Consider the following 11,186-nt stretch of genomic DNA (forward strand, 5'->3'; position numbering starts at 1 on the left):
CTTAACTTATCAGCTTTATTTGTGATTTGAAAACTATGCTTCAATTTCGAAATTCAGCTCTGAAACATCTATTAGTGACATCAAGCACACGTTTGCTGTAATATTCGTTTATTTACTTATTTATTTGGCTGGTCTCTTCTTGTAAGGAATATATATATATGTAAAAAACAAAATGCATTTAAACAACAACAACAAAAAAATCCAAAACCAACTAGTTGTACCTCATAAAAATAGTAATCGGCTCAGAAAAGAAAAACTAAAATAAATAAAAGTGCAATTCTGAAAAGGTAAAGCTTTAACGGTAACACTAACGACTTCATAAAGGTCCAAAATAACGAAGAGAGTGTATAATGGAAATACGACCGGAATTATTTATCTAGCAGAAACTACAGCAGCTAAAGCAGTGATAATATGCTCAGCATTTGAGCTGTCTGCACGACATCCAGCAAATCAAAAACAAGTGATCTAATCAAGTGATACGAATGACATGCTGATGCTTAGTGTTGATTGATGATGGCGAAACAATAAGGCGTTCATCTTGGTACCAAAAAACAAATAAGTGGCCAAAATAATAAAAACCTACACTATTTTCCACTAAACAAACGCAGAATATTGGCTTTCACTACATACTGTAATATGAGTCACAAAAAAAATCACATAGTGTTTGTATTCGATACACTGAAACAGCCTAATATTCTGAAACCACACTTTCCGTCGAAGCTTTTAATCTATTTTTGGTACAAACTGATGTACCGGTATATTAGTGACATGTTTACAGAGACGGCAAGGCTATTTCTGTTCTCCTAATGCTGTTAAACAAAAGCATAATACTTTAATTGGCCCGATTTTCTAACTAACATTTAGTGCAGTCAAAGCTAACCCTAACCAGTCAAACCCTATTGTACTTTCCCAATGTGTGTCTTCTGTGCAAACTGTAATGTAGGACGACGAGAAACTGCTGCTGATTCTTGTCCAACGTGCTAGATATCCAACAAGATGCGATGGATTACATAAAATACCATAAAACTGCTAAAAACTGGGCATACAAAAGGCAAGAGTCGACCCCGTTCATGCAGAATCTGTAATAATTTATGTGGATGCTGCAGATGAAAGTCATGAGGGATGAACAGAGCCGCTGCGGAGTCAAAACGAGTGTGTGAACCGAGCGCAGAGAAGTGCTGTAGTGACAGGCAGGGGTGCGGTTGGCTAAAACTCCACTTTGCATGCTGGGAAGGTCTCGTCCTGCATGGCCACCGTGCTGTTGCTGCCGAGGACGGTGATGGAGAGATCTTTCTGCCGCTCGTGGGTCTGCTGGTACCAGTTGTGCATCGACAGCGAATCGAATGTGGGGATCAGAGTCACCTGTAGAGGAACCAAAACATGCCATCATAACATTATACGTTATTCACTATAGTTTAGTAAGGTAATAATACAATAAGACAAGAACTTGGTTAAAGTGTGTCAGAACTAAAGGTGCAACAGATCTCAGTTCAGATCACACTATGGTTTTTGAGTCCCAGATCGGACCAGTTTTCGGATAATAATAATAAACTTTATTTGTATAGCACTTTTCCAACATACATGCAACTCAAAGTGCCTCACAAACAACAACAAAAGCATTAAAATAGACCACAAAAACTTATCACATATACTGAAATAAAAGCATTCATATACACAAAATATGAGTATATATTAACATGATCACACACACAATAGTCCTCACATATGCAAGCACACACCATACATTACATACATTAACCTACAACAAAACAGATAAAATGCGTACACCTAACAAACTTGTTTAATCATACGCAATTTTAAAAAGATGTGTCTTAACACGCTTTTTAAAAACATGAACACTTGGGGATTCTTTCACTTCAAGAGGGAGACAGTTCCAAATTTTTGGAGCATAATGGCTAAAAGAAGTGCTGCCAGATCGCATCAGGTTTACAGGATAAAATTCTAAAAGTCCAGCACTAGAAGAGCGTAGCAAACGGTTTGGATTATATTTTGTTAAACAGTCGGAAATGTGCTTTATAAACTAATAAAAGAATTTTAAAATCTATCCTTTGGTGCACAGGCAACCAGTGTAATTCTATTAATACTGGTGTGTTGTGCTCTCGTTTCTTTAATTTCATTAAAACTCTGCAACTTCATTGTAGAACCCTTAGGTAGACCAGTATAGATAGCATTGCAATAATCAAGCCGAGAGAAAATAAAAGCATGAATTAATTTCTTGGCATCATCAAAAGATAGGAAAGAACGAATTTTGGCAACATTTCTTAAATGATAAAAACATGGATCAACAAAAAAGGTGGAGACAAATGTCATTTGCTTTCGATTTATGACAAAAACATTACTGCAAGTAACTTTTGCTTTTAACAAACGTAACTTAGAACCTGAAATTGTAATAATATATATATATATATATATATATATATATTTTTTTTTTTTTAATTTTTTTTATTATTATTATTTTTCCCCACATTTTTTATGTTACAGCCTTATTCCAAATTGGATTAAATTAATTGAATTTCTCAACATTCTACACACAATCCCCCATAATGACAACGTGAAAAAAAGAGTTTTTGAAATTGTTGCAACATTATTAAAAATAAAAAAGCTGAAAAATCACATGTACATCAATATTCACAGGCTTTGGCGTGAAGCTCTAAATTGAGCTCGGGTACATTCTGTTTCCACTGATCATTCTTGAGATGTTTCAGCTTCATTAGAGTCACCTGTGCTCAATTCAGTTGATTGGACATGATTTGAAAAGGCATTGACCTGTCTATATAAGGGCCCAGGGTTGACAGTGCATGTCAAAGCACAAACCAAGCATGAAGACAAAGGAATTGTCTGTAGTTAGCCTCACCTTATTGGTGTTTCGGAACATCTAATTTTTATGAGTTGGGTCATTAGCCCAACGCTCGACCAGGACACACACATACACAACAGACAATTTAGCTTACCCAATTCACCTATATTGCATGTCTTTGAACTTGTGTGGGAGCACCCAGAGGAAACCCACGCAAACAAGGGGAAAACACGACCCAGCCGAGGCTCGAACCAGTCACCTAATTAGTATTATTACCCACAGTATGAAAGGTAACACTGTAGTTTAAGTAACTATTCACACTATTATTTGCCTATTATTAAGATATTAACTGCTTCTCAGCCCTTATAAAAGTATTATTTTACATCCCTACTTAATACCTAAACACTACCTCAATTATTATTAAGCAGCTAATTGGCAGTTTATTTGAGCTAATAGTCTTATTTAATGGTTTGTTAATAGAGATAAATGTACATTAACAAAGTGTGACTGTGAAGTTATAGACTCAAATGTAAAAAGTCTTACAAAGGTACTTTATATTATTAAAAAATGAATAATGATTACAAAAAATGTTTAGTTTTCAGGCAAAGTGCATTCAGAATTTTTGGTTTTGGCCCAGAATCTTCATTTGGGTGCATCCCTGCAAACAACCTCCACTCACCTGCACATCAGGCCAGGACGCTTTGCCCTCCAGCAGGGAGTCCAGAATAGACCTCATGACGGTCTCCTTGTGTGGCTCGTCTCCACTAATTATATAGCAAGATGAGCGGAGGCGCCGGAAAAACTCCACATCCACTGTATGAGCTGCAGAGCCGGAGGGCAAATATGCCAAGTCCAAACAGACGGGCGCTGAACCAAAACTTACACTCGCAGAACCTGCGAACAGAAGCAGCAACAATGGGCACGTTTGGTCTTCAAATTCACCTGAAGAGCTAGTAAATTCTTACAGCTCAGATCAATGTTTCATGTCTAATTGTTTAGTTTTCTAACCGTTATAATGGGAATAATGTACATCTAGGCACTACATCTAGGAGTTTTATACTGTGAGAACAACTGGCTGAATGTTCATTATCCGTTACTAGTGCATATAATCTGATAAAGACTAGCATGTTTCATTTATTTTAAAGTCCTTCTTGACTGGTTGGTGTATTGGGCGATTGCAAGTCCTGCTTTTATGATGCAATTAATATCGACTGATTGGGACAGAGGTCAAAAGAATTGCATAATCTTATGCAGTTCCTATCATAACAGAGAAAAAACTATGCAGTCTGAACATTGGTCTAAAGAATCTAAGAATACTGTTAACATACTAAAAACCATCTTGTTAAAAGTGGTGCTTTTAAATTCATCAATTTTAATTTCAAGAGTTCACACTTAGCTGATGATTGATTATAAAGCTTGTTTGGCATGCTGTCCCGGGAGAGACTCATATAAGATCTTCAAGACCAGGGCTCCCTTCCGTTTGCAAGGCGAGAGGGGAGTTTGAGCTGAGGTAGATCTGCAGAACTCCCCTGCTGTAGTAGCTAATGAGCAGATAGTGATTGCTCTTAAGACATAACTACTTACTAGGAGCATGTCTATGGTGCTGATTTGGATTAGTCAATTAACTTAAGTTGCATGTTTTTGGATGGTATGAGGAAACAAGGGAACTCGAGAGAAACCCTCGAGAGAAGTGGGGGAATGTGTAAACTGCACAGGATTGTCGGCTGGCTTAGTTAGAACTAGAACCAGTGACATTCTTGCTGTGAGACAACAGTGCTAACAACTGGGCCACCATGCCACCAGTCTAGGAAAGAAGGGGGAGTAAGGGTGGAAGGGGGGATTCTTCAAAACGAAGATGGCAGCTATATGGAACTTAAGGTATTTATAGTGGCTGAGGAATCGTCTGATTGGTCAATCATAAATTGAAAAATGCGGGACCGGCTGCAAGCAATCATAAGAATGTGATCCTCTGGAAATTAGTTTATAAATAAACTTCCTATATTGTTACTAACTGACGAATGAACTGATAAATAGATGCATTATCCATTAGTCCCTCCAGAACTTTGCGAGTCCAATGGTTCTTAAGATCATTTCAGCATCAATATTGCAATGTGTGCATCCGCAATAGTCAGGATGTGCAATGTTAGTGTTGAAGTTTAACAGGAGCCACAATGACAAAGGGTGACCATAATAGAGTAAAAGTGTATCATTTGCATGTGTTTTTAAGGCCTCTGAGCATTTAAAGCAGGGGTCACCTAACTTGTTCCTGGAGGGTGGGTGTCCTGCAGACTTTAGCTCCAACCCTAATCAAACACACCTGAACAGGCTAATCAAGGTCTTACTAGGTATACTTGAAACACCCAGGCAGGTGTGTTGAGGCAAGTTGGAGCTAAACTGGTCCTCAAGGACTGAGATTGGTGACCTCTGATTTAAAGCATCTAGGAACTAGAAAGTTTATAGTTTGAAACTTTAGTGAAGGTTAATTTGATAGAATTATTAATATGACCATACAGACTATAGACTGTACAGCGCTGTTTTACATTTCATTATTTAATTTCTTTACCTGAATACTATTAGGACTCCCTAGAAAATGGTTAAGAACTTATTTATTCAATGATTGAAATTAGTTTATTACATTTTATCCATTTTATACCAATTAAACTTTTGCAGAAAAACTAAATAACGCATTGTCAGATTTCCCAATGTCATGCAGCCCTACTTGAGATCATAAGATGCATCAGTCCCTCCAGAATTTTGCGAGTACACTGGTTCCTAAGATCACAAGTTTTTTGTATATTTACAGGAAAGCACTAGAATCCAAGCAAATAATGCCATACGTTTTGAAAAAAAGTGTCACAAAATCATTTTAGGCCACAAATATATACTAATGAATGTCCCTGCACAATCCTGGATGGACTAACTCATGCTTTTCTTCAAAAAAAGCAAAGAAAACAAACAAAAAAGGCCACTTACTGGATGAGGACTTGGAAGATGTTGGCCTAGATCCACCAATAGCACTGCGGGACGGAGGTCTGGTGTCCAAACTCGATGTTACCCGAATAGTCCCAGTTGCAGACACCGGACCACCAATCTTTGTCTTCCCAGTCTGTGCTACAACATTAGCAGATCCCGTCTTTGTGGGAGCTGCTGCTGCAGTTTTTTTGGTCTTTGCAGTTACATTCTTGGAAGACTTTCCCTGACTGTCAGCCTCAGGGTCAGCCATGCAGGCACCGCGTTGGGGTGGCAGCGGTGGTAAATCCTTCATTGGGGCAGGCGGAGGGTCTTGGGAATTGTGGTGTAACGAGTGACTGCTTGGATGGTGAGGTGGAAACAAATCACTAGTAGTGTCCTCTTCAGAGTCCAACTCCTCACTAATAGAAGGACACTCTTCAGTGGCTGGCGGCACGTCAGAATCAGAAACCGAAATAAGAGAGACGCTTACAGATGATGTGGTCTCCTGTGATTGGTGATCTCTAAGTGGCTCCTGAGAAAGGTCAGGACTCGGGGCGGCAACCTCCGAAGACAATCCTTGTTGGTTCTCCAGAGATTTGTGGTGCTTAAACTCACAAGGTGAAACCAGACATAGATCGACATCATGAGGCAGAACGTCACCCTGTAGTCCATAAAGGTGATTTTCAGAGTCATCGTATGCATGGTGACTATTGTGAGATGTTTTTAAAGGTAAAGACATATCTGCTTTTGGGTCACGGTCTGCTAGATGTCCATTAGTGTACGCTAGACTACCCATCTCCTCTTGAGGATGACAAACAGGCACTTGTTCGAAGGAAACCGATAAAGAGTCCTCTACTTCAGTGGAGTGTGGAGAGCCTACTTCCGCGGGGAAGGAAGTGATGCTGGTAGAGCCGTCTTTAAATGAAGTTGAGGAGAGAAAGCTTGATTGTCGATCTTGTGACGATATGGAGCTGTTTTCAATATTGCTTCTAGAGTTCTTGCAGATTCCCAATTGACCGTCTTCCACAGCAAGACCAGACTTCCTGATGCCTACCTTACAGTCTTCACTAGAATCCAGACAAGCATTGTCCGGGGATTGTGGGTAACGGGTTTGCCATGAACTGTTCTTCCCGGAGTCTGCAGGAGAAACTAACTCAAGAGTTTTTTCATCCGAGCTTGTACAGGCATCCTCTTTGAGGCATCCATCAAGCTCTGTTGGTGTGAGATCAAAATTAACACTTCTCTCACTCTTTGGAGTCTTAGTAAGTGGTGAGGGGTTGTTTGAGCCGGGAGTTCCATCCATACTCCGAAACTTCTCTGGACTTTCCTCAGTACCAGTTTTAGAGCCGTTCACTTGCCCAGCGCTGCTGTCAGAGGCAGTTCTTGAGCTCATATTGTTTCCCTCAGCATCCTGCAGTGACCCATGTTCATTATCCAACTTCAATTTCTCTAATTGTTTAGAAATGTCCTCAGGCGTGGAAGTCTTTGAATTGTCTCCACTTGAGGACTTCACATTGTCAGGCTCCTTTTTGTCTGGCTTTGGTTTCCCTTTAGTTACAGGATCCTTTTTAGAGACCAATACGTCTTTTTTTAGAGAGCCATTCTTGCCAACTGACTTTCTAGACTCTGTATTCCCAGGCAAACTTCCAGCAGGTTTTTTAACCTCTTTGACAGGAGGTTTGGTAGTTTTTTTGTCTTCTGGTTTGACCTCTTTCTTAATCTCCTTTTTTAGATCAGGTTTAACAATATCTTTCTTGGGCTTTGCACCAAGATCTTTTTTCAAGGGTTCTTTCTTTTTCTCCACATGCTCATCTTTCTTTGCAATACTTGTCGGCGGCTTTTCCTCTTTCTTCCTCACTTCCTTTTTCTCATCTTTTGCAGGTTCTTTCTTAGCTACTTGCTTTTCAGCAGTCTTAGGTCTCAGCTTCACATCATCTTTTGGCTTTGCCTTTTCTTCACTTTCCTTCCCCTCTTTGGGAACCATTTCATTAGTGGGTTTAGTCTTTGTTTTAGTGTCTTGCTTTTTCGGATCTACTTTGACTATCTTGTCTTTGGGTAAGGCACTGCCAGGTCGAGATTCTTTGGAAATACTCTTAAGGCTTTCCTTGCTCCCGGTGTGCTTTGGCTGTTTATCCAATTTGGATGCCTCAAGGTCCTTCAAACTAACTACTGAGTGTTTGAGGAACTCCAGATGCTTTAGTCTCTCTAAACCTTCAAAGATCTTGGACTGTGGAGTGCACCCAGGAAACAAAACCCTGATGATCTTTTCTCGAGGATTAGCTGGATGCCACACCAACAGCGCACATATAGACACCATACTCTCAAGAGGAATATCTGTGGGTTTTATATTTGGAGGACTTGCAGGCCAAGTTTGAAAGAAAGCCTCTAGTTCTTTGCTACCTTTGACTGGATTGAGCACATAAAGATCTAGTCGACCTACACCCATTTTCTGGAAAAGAATTACCGGCTCAATAGTTGGCCCGGCAGATCGACTGAGCCGTTCTGGAAATATCGACAACTTTTCTAAATGCTGTAATGTTAGAGAAACCTGATCAGAACTTCTGAGGACCCTAGGGTCACTCTGCAATTTCTTGAGTCTTTCTGATGCATTGAAAAATACAACACCTATTTCTGGAGATATAAGATTCTTCTGCCAGTCTTCACTGCTCTGTGATCCAGCGGACTGTTCTTCTTCATGTTCAGCCACTTTTCTGTGAAGTAGGCTGTTTATACCAGGTAAATTATCTACACCTGCATGGGTGAGCAATACGGAGTCAACTCGGTCTAGATGCCTTACCAGTTTCCAAAAACAGGATCGAGCATCAGACCCCCCATTGACTAAGACATTGAAACCATTCACAGCGAAGAAGGCACTGTCGCCTCTTCCTCCGGGGAACACATAGCAGCAGGGACGGGACAGTTTCAGAAAGCCTACTGTACTGGGAGGCACAAGCAGGTCAAATGGCGACTGAGGTTCAAGAGACTCTGAGAGATACTCGGTGAACTCCTGAAGGCCCTCCATCTCGGGGAGCACTAATGGGGGGTTGGTTTTAATCTCTATATAATCTTGCAAATTATGCTTTTCTAGCTGAGAGGTTTTCCATTTGCCAGATTCGGGGCAGCTCAGAGTAAGGCGGGCTTTCTGAGTAGGATCTGCAGAGCTCAGAAGATCTCCAATCTGTGTTGAGGGGAGGATTAAAAGAGAAAAAAAATCGATTAGAAGAAAGAACAATACCAGTGGGGAGCACTTTTAGTTTAGCCTAAATAATTAAATCGGATTAAACCATTAGAATTTTGGTGAAACTAAAAATAGAAAGAGTTTTGATATTATGACGCAGTACCAGAAAATTTCCATGTAGGTAACACCAATGTGTAATATCATTGCACTGCTATAGCCATGGTGTGGTAGCAAAGTTCCATTATTATTACACCAGAATAAGGGTGCTTTTACACCTGTAGATCGATTGTTTTTTTGTTTTGAAAGAGGGATTAAAATCATTACAATGTTTATTTTTGCTCTTGGTGCGTTTCGCTTTTAAACGTTTCTAAACAGACCAAAATCTTCAAAACAAGTCACGTGCGAGTAAACTCTCCTCACATTGGTCATAGTTTTAGGTAGGGCTGGGCCAATAAACTATATTATATTGAATCTAAATTTAAATTCATGTCAATAACAATATTAAGCACTGCATTTTTTTACTCTGTAACGATCTAAGAGTCGATCACACAGCAGAAATGTGCAACAACGGGAATCGAAAAGTGTGTTGATATTAGAGATATTAGAAAAATTTACAGACATCGTAAATTGTATGGCAAGTGTAAACGCATGAAATGAATATGGGTTACAATTAAAACAACGTGTAAACGGACAGGCAAACAAATCAGATATAGGCAACAAATCGGAATTGGGCATCAAGACCTGACAGTGACAACGGGGCCTAAAAGAGTATTGTTACTAGCCATATTGGTCTAGAAAATAGCAACTTTTCATTTTCTGTAGGTCTTAATACACAATGCACAATACAGAATAGTCAACCTTTAAATACGAAAATTATTAAAGTGCTTTGGTTATTTTTGAGCGTGATGCTAACGGTCTAATCCAGGGGTCACCAAACTTGTTCCTGAAGGTCCGGTGTCCTGCAGATTTTACCTCCAACCCTAATCAAACACACCTGAACAAGCTAATCAAGGTCTTGCTAGGTATACTTAAAACATCCAGGCAGGTGTGTTAAGGCAAGTTGGAGCTAAACCCTGCAGGGACACCGGCCATCTAGGATGGAGATTGGTGACCTCTGGTCTAATCTAATTCAATGATCTATGCTTAACTAAGCTAAAAGGGCTTCCGCCAGACCTGGACATTGGCTGATTTAATAAAAAAAATGGTTAAACTCAACTGTTTACTTCTAGGGAAGCTATAAATGAGCCTTTAAGTTGAAACTCACTTAAATTTGACTATTTTCTTCTGATAACAAGACAATATATTTCCATGGCTGAAAATGCTTTGTGATTTAGGAACTTTTAGATATTTGGACCAGACACTAAGGCAAAAACTACAAGTACAAACATACCCTGCTAAAAAATCCAGCTTAAACCAGCCTAGGCTGGTTGGCTGGTTTTAGCTGGTCGACCAGGCTGGTTTCAGAGGGGTTTTGGCCATTTCCAGGCTGGTTTCCAGCCATTTTCAGCCTGGTCTTAGCTGGTCAGGCTGGAAAATGACCAGCCAAATCCAGCTAAAACCAGCTTGACAAGTGCCACCAGCTTGGAAGTGGCAAAAACCCCTTTAAAACCAGGCTGGTCGACCAGCTAAAACCAGCCTAGGCTGGTTTAAGCTGGATTTTTCAGCAGGGTACATATTCATATTAGTTACAAATAAAGATTAATATGGTTTTGTGTACGCTACAAAAAAATAAGCACCCAATTGTGTAACAAACAAAAAAGAAAAACAATCTGACTGACCTCTTCGTCTGTAAATATCTGGATGAAATCCTCTAATGAGAAAGACCCTGTCTGTAGCACAAGGTCTCCAGTCTCCTCAACACATTGTCCAGCAAGAATTAGCAGCTTGTGAAGAGACGTATCAGAAATGAGTCGGCGAACCTATGAAAATATAACAAGCACATGTTTACAAGACATTATTGGAGAGTAGCAGCTCACATTAAAACGATCAAACATTTTAAGCTTTCAAATCAAGATGTCAAATTTAGCAGTGATGGGAAGAGGACACTTGGCTACTGCTCTGGATAGCAAATATCAAGAGCAAATATAACTAAATGAGGTACTTCAAGGAATGTGTCAACATTTCCCTGTGTTTACAATGCAAATAGCTTCCAAGCATTTTTTAAAGGAAAAAACTGCAGCAGACTGAGAACAAATAAGGAAGTGAAGGTGCTTGTGTGTAACAGTATGGTAAAAATAA

At 39.7% G+C, this 11,186-nt stretch overlaps 1 protein-coding gene across 3 annotated transcripts in view; it reads right to left on the minus strand.

The window, feature by feature from the left end:
* Position 1: 1 nt before the first annotated feature.
* map1sa (microtubule-associated protein 1Sa) overlaps positions 2-11,186 on the minus strand; it is a 40,339-nt gene continuing 29,154 nt past the window's right edge. For 2 of the 3 annotated variants that reach the window (XM_087304669.1, XM_087304670.1), the window contains exons 4-7: positions 10,727-10,867; positions 5,792-8,948; positions 3,498-3,712; positions 2-1,362 (exon numbers count right to left, since the gene is read on the minus strand). In XM_087304669.1, coding sequence (XP_087160795.1) covers positions 1,207-1,362; positions 3,498-3,712; positions 5,792-8,948; positions 10,727-10,867 — 3,669 coding nt within the window. In that variant the 3' untranslated portion in view covers positions 2-1,206. Of the gene's footprint in view, positions 1,363-3,497; positions 5,716-5,771; positions 8,949-10,726; positions 10,868-11,186 lie in introns of all 3 variants that reach the window. The other variant, XR_015522312.1, reaches the window with a different exon arrangement.

Source organism: Danio rerio, chromosome 22, assembly GCF_052040795.2.
Source record: "Danio rerio strain M-AB ecotype USA chromosome 22, GRCz13ab, whole genome shotgun sequence".
Lineage (NCBI taxonomy): Eukaryota > Metazoa > Chordata > Actinopteri > Cypriniformes > Danionidae > Danio > Danio rerio.